Source organism: Myotis daubentonii, chromosome 20, assembly GCF_963259705.1.
Source record: "Myotis daubentonii chromosome 20, mMyoDau2.1, whole genome shotgun sequence".
Classification (NCBI taxonomy): domain Eukaryota; kingdom Metazoa; phylum Chordata; class Mammalia; order Chiroptera; family Vespertilionidae; genus Myotis; species Myotis daubentonii.
The window spans coordinates 14,063,267-14,075,915 of record NC_081859.1 but is presented as its reverse complement, the minus strand read 5'-3'; the positions used below and the strand labels follow the sequence as shown (position 1 = coordinate 14,075,915).

Below are 12,649 nucleotides of genomic sequence, written 5' to 3'. Positions count from 1 at the left end.
GAAATATCGGTTTTAAAACGCAAGTCACAGAAGGGCCAGGAAGAGAGTGTGATTCCCTTTACGAAAGGCCAAAAACAGACAAAACTAGACAACGTATTTCACGGGCATAAACGTAGGTGGTAAAACCGGAAAGCAAGCCAGGGGCCTGTCAACACACAAGCAGCAGGTGGCCCCCGGGAAGGCGGAGCCCCAGGTCTCGAAGGCACTGAGATGCCCAGGTGCTCACCTGGGGGCAGGTGAGCACTGGGCAGGGCGTCTCTATCTGTATCTGCGACACGTTCACAGCTGACACATGTAAGAGGAGCGGGAAGGCGCTCGCTCACGGGGAGCCAGGACAGCCCTGGGGCGCGTGTTCTGGTCGCCACCACTGAAGGACACGGAGGAGCACACCATGACCGTCAGCCTGAGTGGCACCTCCTTCAAGCAGGGGGGTGTGAGCGGGGAGGGGTCAGGAGGCTGGGCCCCGTCTCCTGGTCAGACGGTGGGTGGGGCCTACATTCTGAAGGGCTTCAGGGGCCCAGAAAGGGTCTGAACCCTGTCCTGTAACCAACAACGCGCCCCTGCAGGGAGTAGGGAAGGGGACATGGGATTGCATTCTCAAAGGGCATCCTGGCCGCCCTGTGGAGGGCAAGAAGCCACAATAGTCTCTGCTTCACCCAGAAGAAACAACAGAAGCGGCTACGGCGCTCTCCTGCTCGCTCTCCCGTGGGAAAGAGGGCAGGGAAGGAGCTTTAAAATGCTCGCAATACACAGGGCAATCGCAGTGAGTCCTCGAGAGGGGGTTCGTGCTCGGGGAGGGCGGGGTTCCTGGGAGACATGAGGCCGGGGAAGGGCTTTGAGGGAAGGGCCTCTCTGGGCCTCAGGACAGGCCTGTTCAACACGGATGTCAGGGCGCAGCCAGGAGACGCATGCGGGTAATGGGGCCTCCGACCCCTTCCTTAACTCAAACCGGGACCCCCCGACAGTTGTGACCGACTTCACTGGGAGGATGAGAAAGAGTGATAAGGACAAACGAAACCAGCGATTGTTGGGGTTGTCGCCCCAAAGGCGTGACTGTCGCAAAGTCTCTACAGCCCCCGGCTCTTCAAACCGGTACCCCGTTCACCGTCAGCGTCTCCGTCTCTTCAGTTCTCTATTGAGCCCAAATAAAACCAGCTCAGCTTCAGCTAGAGAATTACTAGGTACGCTAGGCAACTTGGAACAACGTAGCTGCTGCACGGATAGGACTGTTTGACAATTGTGCGATGACACGTGAAATGAATTAGCACCTCATTTGCATGGCCCCGAAAATCTATTAATGCTCAATTGAGCCCGACCCAGTTGTGAAGCGGGTGAGAGTTTATGGCTGGATGCTCCCACGAACGCTCTATGAACGTTCAAGGCGGTTTTTTAATGAATTAAGCCCCGACTCATTTGTACACACCACTCCCTCGGCGGCCTCGCTGTGCCTAAGCAGGCTCTCCCGGAGCAGCCGGAGCCCCGCGGGCGCCCTGACCCCGGCCTCCCTCCCCCAGAGCCCTCCCTCCCGTGGCTGTTCTCCTCTGGTAGCAACAGGACTCGCGAGACGATGATTGGTTATCGTCAAAGATAACACTCAGCCACGGACTCGGACTTGCCCCTGGCCCAGGAGCTACATCATCCTAGCCAATGGCGGGCCAGCTGTGAAGGGCTCGGCGGTTGAAGGATGGACTGTGGGCGTCTGGGAAACACGGACGAGCGGGGATGGAGCAGGAGCGGAGGGGAGGGGGAGAGGTGTCAGAATCAGCAGCTCCGTGCGGCCAGCCTTCCCTGGGCCTCTGTCCTCGGGGTGGGCAGCCCTGGGGACACCAGGCGTCAGACTTGGTTGTCATGGCTGCATCTCCGCTGGACGGCAAGTCCTCCCAGAGTGGGACAGACTGCGTGACTCTCTGTTCCACCCCAGGGCCGTGAGCACACGCAGGCGTCCCAGCAGCATTTTTGAATGAATGAATGAATGAATGAATGAATGAATGAATGAATGAGTGAGGGAATGAATTACCAAATCGGTAAAGGAACAGGCATTCTGCTGTGTGTCTCCCAAATTAGTTCCTGGATACGTTCGCTATCCTCTGTCAGACCTGCAACAAACCAGCCGCTCACACTCCCAGCCAGGGCCGCCGGCGGATCAGACGGCACCGCGCGCCTCGAATAGCCGAGCTGAACGCCTGTGTCCCTTGGGGCTGAAGCACAAGGTGAAACGCACCATCAGGGCTGTCAGCCGTGAAAATCAACGGGAAAGAGAACCTTCTCCCCAAGCCCAGCCCGGCCCAGGCTGCGTCAGCGCGGGCCTCGCCCTGCCTGCTGAGCCAGGCGTACCTGGTTGCACTTAAAGGCCAAACCATGAAAAAGTCGTATCTTCAAGTACCTGAATCGAGCGCTAGTCCGCGGGGACGCAGATAGGACTGGGGGTGCAGCGTCTGCCCCGCTCTGCCCATGGGCGGCCTCACTGGGGGCCCTTGGTGTCTGTGCATCAGGCACACGAGTCCCTGGTGAGAACCGCCGAGGCCTCGCCTCCAGGACAGGAACCCTGTTCGCTTGGCCAAGGAGAAACAGCCACATCGACTGGTGGCCTCGCACACGAGCCCTGACCAGGCCCGAGGATCAAGCCTGCCACGGAGGTACATGCCCTTGACCGGAATCAAACCCGAGACCCGTCAGTCCAGGGCTGGCGCGCTAACCACTAAGCACGCCGTCCAGGGCAAAGCCACCAGCTGGACGCACGCATTTCTGTGGGAGCCCGGCCTGGAGAGCCTCCTCACACCCGGCGACAGGCGACTATCTTATCTGCCGCTTTGGGGGGGGCGGGGGGGGGGAACCCCGGCCCTGGGGGTGGGGGCAGATGTCCTGGAAGCTCGTTATCTCCCCTCTGACAGCCCTGCCATCACGCTCACCTCCCGCCCACCCCTCCCTGAACTTCCTTGTTCTCGGCCAAATGTCCAGCCACAGACGGGCGATAGCCTCTGCTCTCCTGGCAGACGTCTCCTCTCTCAGGAATGCCTCCATGAGCCTGCTGGGCACTGCGCAGGGAGGGGGCTCCGAACCCCGTCTTATCGGGAGGCTGTGGGAACGGCCAGCCTTCCGGGCTGGGCCCACCCAGCGAGGCCGGGCTGCTGCCGCACCCAGGGGAGCCCGGAGTACCCTACGCTTTTCCCACCAACCGGGGCCGGGGGGGGGGGCGGGCCTGAAAGGTCCCCACAGACTCCCAGGTCTGAGGTGAGGAAGGGGACAGCAATGAAGAAAGAAGAGACTCGGGAACTAGCTGAGTGGCTGAGGTCGGCCGCTGGGGGTGCCCAGAAGGTGAGGTTCAGCCTGGTGGGTCCCCGCACCCCCCCCCCCCCCGAGAGCCCCTGAACGCAGGAGCCCATGTCCCGCCTCCCACCTGCTCTCGGGCCCTGCACACAGGCTCTGAGCAAAGAGCCTCCGCGATTTTCACTTTCTCATTTAGTCTCTCTTTTTAGATGTTCCTATTGATATCAGAGAGGGAGGGGGAGGGAGAGAGAGAAACATCGATGATCGCTGCCTTCTGCTCGCCCCACACCGGGGATCGAGCCCGCAACCTGGCATGTGGCCTGACCGGGAATCGAACCACCACCTCCTGGTTCGCAGGTCGACGCTCAACCCCTGAGCCACTCGGCCGGGCCCCCTGGCATTTCTGATCCAGCCCCGTGAGCAGCTTAGGTTCTGAGAGGGAGATTTGTTCTCCTCTGTCTCCCCATTTTAGTCCCACTGTCCTCGCTGCCAGTGTCCAGACCGTCAGCCTAGCCATCACAGAGGCGGGGAGACGGGGAGACCACCCTGAATGTCACCCGGCCGCAGCCGGCCGCCCCGTGGCCCCCCTTCCCCACAGCCAGCGACACACATGGAAGGTTTGCAGACACTGGGACCTGGTCTTGCCTCATGTGTGTCAGCAAACGCTGACTGCACACCATGACCCTGCAGACGCCGCGTGAGGACGCGAGACACACGGGGATGGCACTTCCTAGCTGTGTCCACGTGGACAAGCCCCTCCCCCCTGCCTCAGTTTCCCCATCTGTAACTCGAGGATGAGCATCACAGGACCCACGTTGTTAAGTAAGTTAAAGGCCCATAAAGATCTCAGAACAGCTCCTGCCCCGGGAGAGAGCCACAACCGTGAGCGGTTCCGGTGCTGCTCGCGGTCAGCGGGAGACGGCCGCCGTCCGAGCTCCTGGCTGCGCCGTGCGAACTGCCAGGAGCGCAGGTGAACGTGGACGGTGGATATCGGGGCGACATTCTCCTCCTCCCCACGACCCAGCAAGTCTATGAACCAGGAACCGCGCCCCCTGGAAGCAAGAGAAAAAGGCCCCACTCCTCCTCCCGCCCTTTTAGCTTCCTCTCCCCGTGGGAGGAGAGGGTCTGCTGGGAGCTGGGAAGGTGACCTGGGCACGGACAGCCGGGGGCTGTCTGTCCGTCTGTCTGTCTCCCTGCCGGTCACACACAGTCCTCCACTTGCGCCCCGAGACTCTCCAGGTCAGTGGCTGCTCTGCCGACACCTGCCCACCCCTGAGCCCCGGGGTCCCCCTCCACCTGCCAGGACTGAGCAGACGGGGGTTCGAGTCCCAGCCAGACTCCTGTATCGATCTGCCGGTCGGTTCGGCATCTGCAGAGAAGCGTTTGACTGGTAGTCAAGGGAGAAACCTTGGAAAGCGAAAGGCCAGGGAGGAAGGCTCCTGCCCCAAACCGACGGCCCCTGAGCCCAGAGGGACTGGCGCAGGCGGTGGCTGCCGAGCGGTGAGGGGGGCGGCCCAGCAGCGGCTCCCATTCGGAGGCCAGAGCGTGGCTCTCGGGCACAGAAAGGGTGGCGGGCGGGGTCTGCGTGTCCACCCAGCAGCGAAGGACCCGGGTGGTGACCCCAGCGGGTCCCCGACGGCCCGTCTCTCCCAGGACATGGTGGCTCCGTGATGGAGCTGGCAGACGTCGTGCCCGTAGTCCCCTCACGGGCGCCGCTCCCAGGGAAACAAGGCCCGCCTCTGGGATTTTCCGTGATTGAATGTGGAGATGCTGCTGGGCAGGAAGTGCATGGAGGCAGAGGACGAAGGGAGGGACCACAGGGCTGTCTGTGTCCGGACAACGGCCCGGACCCACTTCCTCCGCATCCTTCCTTACGGCCATTAAAATGTATAAAGACGAGTATTTTTGAAGCAGCCGCACTGAGAATTAGCATTGAGGCTGTTGCTTGGCAACCGGAGACTTTGGTTATTTTATTTCTAAACAGGGAATGCTACAAACTGGGACCTGGAGCTTGTGCAAATAGTTCCAAATTGACGCTCTCCCCGTAAATCGAGATAACACAGCATCCGTGTGCATGTAAAGGCCGCTAAATGCACCTACGTGTGTGGGCGTGTCTCACATCACGCACATGCGTGCACACACACACTCACACGCACACACGCCTTATACAGAGCTCTCTCCTTTACCCGCCGTCTTATGCAAATCTGAAGCACGAATATTCCTTTTCATTTTTCCAGGAAAGTATCTGTTTGACCCCATGTTAAGCATAAATGACACACATCAGGTCCTGGGGCTCACACCTTTCACTCCCACCGAGCCGGGAGCTGCATATTGAGGCTGATGCCAACCATGAGCTCCTCCCTCTACCTCCCTCTCTGGCTACCGGGACCCGGGCCGGGTAGCTCAGTTGGTCAGAGCGTTGTCCCCATAGGACAAGGTTGCGGGTTCGATCGCCAGTCAGGGCCCATGCCAGAGGCAACTAATGGATGCAAAGGGAGTGGCACAGCCCGGCCGGCGGGCTCAGTGGTTGAGCGTCGACCTATGAACCAGAAAGGCACAATGGACTCCCGGTCAGGGCACAGGCCTGGTTTGCGGGCTCCACCCCCAGTGGGGGGCGTGCAGGAGGCGGCCGGTCAAGATTCTCTTTCATCATCGATGTTTTTCTCTCTCTCGCCCTCTCCCTTCCTCTCTGAAATCAATAAAAATATTTAAAAATAAATGGCCCAACAAATCGGTGTTTCTCTCTCCCTTCCCCTCTCTCTCTAAAAAATCAATAAATAAAAATTGTAAAAATCAAAATAACCGGCCCCGGGAGAAGGCACCTCTCGGAGCGAGGACGGGAATGTGTGTGTCCGCAGCGCTGCCCGCGCCCAGCCCCTCCTGCCCTCCGGCCGCCCGTCCTGCCTGCACTGCGCACACCGCAAGGAGAACGTAACCCTGTAAAAAGCCGCCTCCGTGTTAAAGCTGCCATTTCTCCACCATCGCTGACCTGAATGTGCGTTTCCAGGCTGCTGGCTGGTGTGGATGACGGCTGGGCCCCGAGGCGGCTACGTCCCCAGAAATGACCTGGGCTCCTGACCTGGGCTCCCGACTCCTCACCAGGACTGACACCCACAGCCCGGCTCCACCCGCTCCTCGGGGAGACCGGCCCCAGGGAGAAGGGGCAGCAGGAAGGCAGCGACTGAGTCCAACCGACAGGACCAGGTCCGGGTCTCGACCACAGGCCATGCCTAAAGGAGGCACCGAGCGCCCCGCATGGGGCCGCATACCCAGCCGTGACGCGGTGGGCGAGCGCCTGGGGCCCACGCAGCACGGCAGGGTCACGGGGGGATGGAGCCTCCATGACCTCCTGCGGCACGCAGGCCTGACGCGTGGAAGTGCCTGTTGCCCAGAACCAGAGTGCAAGCACCGGGCGGCAAACAGGCAAACAGACGTTCACGCCTCCCCCTCCCCCCTGAGCAGCCATCCCCAACGGAGGGGCTGCGTCAGGGCTCAGGTGTCCTGAGGGCAGCTGTGCGTCCTCGGGGTCTGTCCCCTAACCTCCCCAAGGGACCAAAACCCTATTTTGAGAGAACCGGGTGGTGGTGAAAATGCCCACGTGTCTGCCCTGGCCGGTGTGCTCAGTGGGTAGAGCCGCGGCCCACAGACTGAAGGGTCCGGGTTCGATTCCGGTCAAGGGCACCTACCTCGGTTGCAGACTCGATACCCCACCCTGGTCAGGGCGCGTGCAGGGAGCAACCGATCGATGCCTCTCTCTCATCGATGTCTCTCTCTGTGTCTCCTCTCCCTTCCACTCTCTCTAAAACTCAATGGGAAAATACCCTCCTGTGAGGATTAACAACAACAAAATGTCCGAGTCTGAAGACAGCAGAGACAGGACGTCAGCCACAGCTGGTTTGGCCTGGACAGACCTGTGGGTGGTCCCGCTGGGGACCGGCTCTGGTGCTGGCTTTGGGGATGGGAATCCTTTTATTGCCTCTGCTTGTTTTTTCCTTCATCTAAGCCAGTGGTTCTCAACCTTCTGGCCCTTTAAATACAGTTCCTCATGCTGTGACCCAACCATAACATTATTTTCGTCGCTACTTCACAACTGTACTGTTGCTACTGTGATGAATCGTCATGTAAATATCTGATCTGCAGGATGGTCTTAGGCGACCCCTGTGAAAGGGTCGTTCAACCGCCAAAGGGGTCGCGACCCACAGGTTGAGAACCGCTGAAAAGTAAAAGTGACTGCATAGGCTCATATCCATCCATCCTTCCCAGCATCGATTCAACAAATACTTACTGAACTCATAAAATCATGTCACTCTGAAGAAACAGTGGGGGAGAGAAATAGGTAAAACACTTAATCCGTGACCTCTTAGGGTGGTATCTGGAATTTTATCTGCATTATTATCATTTATGTTACCATAGTAACAGGCACGTTTCCATTTGTATGGACGGGGAAACCAACCAGGGTAACTCTCTTTCTAAGGTCTCCACCCGGACAGTACCAAACAGCCTTCCTTTTCCCCCTCCCTCCCTTCCTCCCTCCTTCCCTCCCCCCTCCCTCCTCCCTTCCCTCTCTCTCTCCCTTTATTACAAGTTGCACATATTCAACTGCAGAAATAATATTGGATGAAACTTCATAAACCTTCAAGTTGGATTTTTTCTCATAGAAAAGGGTTGGGGGAACCATTTCTAGGTTTATCCAAGTAGGATTCCAAATTTCAAGAATCAAGATTGCCGGTTAAGCTCCTCCTGCCAGTCCACCGTGATCCTGGTGGGAATGAGACGGTGCTGGCCTCTACTCAGGGCAGAGGAGCGAGAGGACTTGAGGACGGCCCGGGTCTCAGTCATTGGAATACGCTGCCTGGCCCACCTCCCCCCCCCCCCCACACACACAGCACCTCACAGTTGGAGGCTGTTACAGATGGAAACCATGACCCCAGGTATATCTGCTTAACCCTCATGGCAACGACGTCAGGCAGGCGTCATTTCCGTTTAAACAGACGAGGACGGCACCCGGTTAGTCTCGTTGGTTACTGGTCGCGGTGTTCTGAACCTTACAAAACCTTCCCCACGCATTGTATCAGCCCGAGACACATCCTGGGATGTGCAGCTACAACCCCAGTTCACACCGAGCGAAGGTTCAGAAGGAGGGAAGGAGCCCTCACAGTGGGAAACGCATTCGCACAGACGATGGGTGGTTGTCCCCCAGCTCTCTAAGCTCTGCTCTGTAGGGTTCTTAGATAAAATGCAGGGTTCCCACACACCTCCTGCAATTCTGGGCAGCACAATTATACTACAGGTGATCTGCTGTTTATCTGAAACTTAACTTGGCAGCCAGTAGTGTCCTTGGTTAAATCTGGCCGCCCTCCTCCTAAGGGGTGGGCCGGCCCATCGTCTGCCCCTTGCTCATCACCATGAGACAGGGACATCCGTGCGACGGGTACACACCCACCAAGGGCCGTGGCGACTGGAGACCTCAACTCAGGCGCCTTCCTGTTCCCTCTGACTTGAGCAGCCTAAAGCCAGGCCGGGGTGGGCGTCAGCATTCCCATTGTGGTTGAACTTGGAGGATCACGCGGCACACGGCTGTCAGCGAAGGCTGGTTTCTGGCACTGAACACGCGGTCCCGACCATCCACCGGCCCGGCACCACCCCCGCCTGGCACCACACCGGCCCCCCGTCCGCGGGAGCGTCGCTTACCTGTAGGGGACGTGCTTGCTGCCGTTGACGAGGGCCAGGATGACGTTGCCCAGCGCGGACAGGGACAGGCACAGCCCGGCGCCGCCCTCGCGGTTCTTGCTGAGCGCTTTCACGCAGCTGCCCAGGTCGATGAGGTGCAGGCGGCTGCGGCCCCCGGACACTGTCGGGGAGAGAGGACCAGAGAAGGGTTAGGGCCTGGCAGACACTCCCCTGTCCTTCGGTAGCTCCTCGGGGAATCTGAGGTTTTGGGAAAAGAGAAGAGAACGCAGAAGGTTTAGTAGAAAACGCAACGAAATCCCGCCGGGTGACAGACGCCATGGTTCCCTGACATTCCGTCCAGCACGTCGCCGGTCTCTAACGTGCACCGATTTGTCCTAGGAATGCCTGAGGGTGGGGCTGGATGGGACCGCAGGGAGGAAATTCCCAGTGAAAGGAGAACAGGTGTGTCCGTGGGCGGCAGGATCCTGGAACTGATCGAGTTGGAACCTGAATGACCCAGGGGTGACCATCTGCGTTGGTTGCCATCACAGAGGCCCCGACCGGAGCTCGGGTCATCGGGGTGTAACTCAGGGTCACAGCAGGCAGAGGCCAGGCCGGTGCCCAGAAGGAAGAGCCCACGTGTGAGCGAGTGTCTGCCACGCGCCAGCCGCTTGTGATTCCCGCGGTAAGACCGCAGGCCAGACACCCTCGTCCTCTTCATAGATGAGAACACAGATGTTTAGGAAAGTTCAGAAACTTGCCCACAGGTACTTCTGCGCCAGGCCCAGAGGAAGTGACAGGGACCGGACACATCCTCTCTGAACCCACTAGTGAAACAGCCCAAGTGTCCATCAGCAGGTGGACAGGCAAACGGTGGCCCATCTGCCTAGACCCGTGGCCGGCAAACTGCGGCTCGCAAGCCACATGCGGCTCTTTGGCCCCTTGAATGTGGCTCTTCCACAAAATACCGACTTCTGCGCATGGGCCACGAAGTTTCAATCATACTGTACGTGCACCCGCACATTGTATTTTGTGGAAGAGCCACACTCAAGGGGCCAAAGAGCCGCATGTGGCTCGCGAGCTGTGGTTTGCCAACCACAGGCCTAGACGATGGGCTGTCCCTCAGAGATATACATAAATGAACTACGGACAAGTGCCACAGAATGACCGCAAAGTAAGTATGCAAAGTGACGAAACACACAGAGGACAGACTCAAAGATTAGATTCCATTCGTGTAAGATCCTGGGAAATGCAAACGAATGTAGAGGAGCTAAAGCCGGTTAGTGGGTGCCCGCGGGTGGGAAGGGAGAGGGGAGGGGAGCTGGAGGGAGTGACCGCAAAGGCCCCAGGGACTTTGGGGTGATGGGTATGTGCACTCCGGGCTGTGTGCTGGTTTGTGGGTGCACACATCTAACAAACCTTACCAGATTATACACCCGCCCGTCCCCCTCTCATTCCCTCGGCCTCTGCATCCCCACCCGTCCAGGTGCCCAGCTCACACCTCCCACCTGCCCACGCCCATAGCTTCCTGTTTCCACCGCCTTCCCCTCCTCTGTGTGGAAGGGACACGGACACGGCAGAGGTGGCATGGAAGCTTCCTGTGGGCACCGGCCGGTGGGGGCAGGGGGGACGCGGTTGGTAGAGAAAGCCGACGCAGGGTGGGTGTGGCCGTCTGGGTCCTGGTGGATGTGCAGGGCGGGGGGAGGGGGGGTAGTGCAGTGTCTGGGCATCCTTGGATCTGCAGGTGGGGCCACATGACAGGGCTGACTGGAGAGGGAGGGTTCATGCTGCAGGGCAAGACATCCGGGGACCTGGGTCCTAGCCCTAACCTCGGCTCCCCCTCCACCCCCCCTCAGTTCCCAGCTCTCGCGCTGAGAAGGGGAAGGAGGTGAATGCTGGCCGCAGGCGTTCCCTCCGGCCCTCGCTACCCGGCGCATCTACGGCAGAGAACGCTTCACACTCAGCACGCGATGCTTTGTTTACCTCCCAGTGTGTCCAGCAGCACGTCCTTCAAAGGGAAGATGCCCTATGCTCCTTCTCTTTATCCCATTTCCTATCCTGCCAGGTCAGGTCACGGCACCGCGCAAGGAAAATAGCTATTTTTAAAGCAAAATATCATCTGTTTTGCAATGTAATTATATAGACAGGAGAAGCTCAGCTATCCCACGTGCACTGCAGATTAAAGGGCAGAGACGGGCCGTCTGAGGTAATGGAATCGAGTGCCTGACGCACAGGCAGTGAACAGAGAACAAATGCGCAGTGTGGGCTGTGCTGAGGGACGTTACGAAACGCCGGTAATTATACCTGCATGACTCGACGGACAGGCCAGGCCGACACGGGAAAGGGCGCGGCTCCACCCACCGCAGGGTCTGAACCTCACACGCGGCATTTCCACTGGAAGGCGCGAGGTGAGCGAGAGGGCCATCGCTGTGAGCAAGAATCGCGTCACTATAGCGGCCGAGAGGGCAGCTCTGGGCGCCGTGAACGGAACAGGTGGCGCCTAGCGGCAGGTTCCTCAGACTTCTGCGATTTGGGGGTCGCAGTGCGGGTGACAGGAACATAGCTCAGTCTTCCCTGAGGAACCCTCTGTCTGTCGTCCAGTGTGGGTATTTTAAGTCGTCTTTGGCCGAACCAAATTCCTCACCGGCTGTACTCGCCCCGCAGAGCAACCTACAACCCTGCCCACCCCCACCACTGTCCCGGGGGCTCACTGACCGCCCGCAGGTGCCAGGAAACGCGAAATTCTCCTGCTGTCACTCAATCCCTACAACGACCGGCCATGCCAGAACCGGCTCCAGGGTACCGATGAGGAAGGTGAGGCGCACAGATGCTACGTAAATGGCCTGAGTCGCACAGAAGATGAATGCTGAGCGTGAGACGAACGCCCAGAGCTGTCTATACAGCAATGGGACCCTTTACCTCCCTCCCCCTAACCCTTTACCTCCCTCCCCCTAACCCAGTGGTTCTCAACCTTTGCTGCCCCCCCATTGGCATCACCTTGGAACCTTTAAGAATAACACGTAGGGCACGGCCAGCGTGGCTCAGTGGTTGGGCTTCGACCTGTGAACCAGGAGGTTATGGTTCGATTCCAGGTCAGGGCACGTGCCTGGGCTGTGGGCTCCATTCCCAGTGTGGGGCGAGCAGGAGGCAGCCCATCCATGATTCTCTCATCATTGATGTTTCTATCTCTCTCTGCCCCTCCCTTCCTCTCCCCCTCTCCCTTTCTCTCTGAAATCAATAAAAACATATATTTTTAAAAGAAGTGCTATTAGAATTAGACACGGAGTCTTAGCCTCTTTATATTTAAAAAAAAAAAAAAGAATAACCCGGACGCCTGGCCCCCATCCCACGCCTTCAGTGTGACTGACCAGGTGTGACCCGGGCACTGGGAGTCACTGAACAGCTCCTCACACGCTTCTCATGGCGGCAAAGTGTGGGAACCACCACCTTGTCACCTGGCCAGGTGCACCAGCGCTCTCCACGGCGACCCCGCTCGCTGAGGCCGTGTCCCCCACTGAGCATGCGCACTTCTTCCCCCCACAAGTGAGCTCTAGGTCAGCGGGGCGTCTCCCTAAGTCTAATCATGGCTCTTTCACTGGCATTAGAGATAGAATACAATCATCCTATATAACAAAAGGCTAACATGCACATCGACCAAACAGCGGAACGACAGGTAGCTATGACGCACACTGACCACCGGGGGCAGACACTC

The 12,649-nt window shown here is 58.8% G+C and overlaps 1 protein-coding gene across 2 annotated transcripts in view; it reads right to left on the bottom strand.

Annotated features, from left to right (window-relative positions):
• KIF26B (kinesin family member 26B) overlaps positions 1-12,649 on the bottom strand; it is a 366,533-nt gene that overhangs the window by 27,014 nt on the left and 326,870 nt on the right. For both annotated transcript variants that reach the window (XM_059677744.1, XM_059677743.1), the window contains one exon: positions 8,959-9,118. In XM_059677744.1, the coding sequence (XP_059533727.1) occupies positions 8,959-9,118 (160 nt within the window). The remainder of the gene's footprint in view (positions 1-8,958; positions 9,119-12,649) is intronic.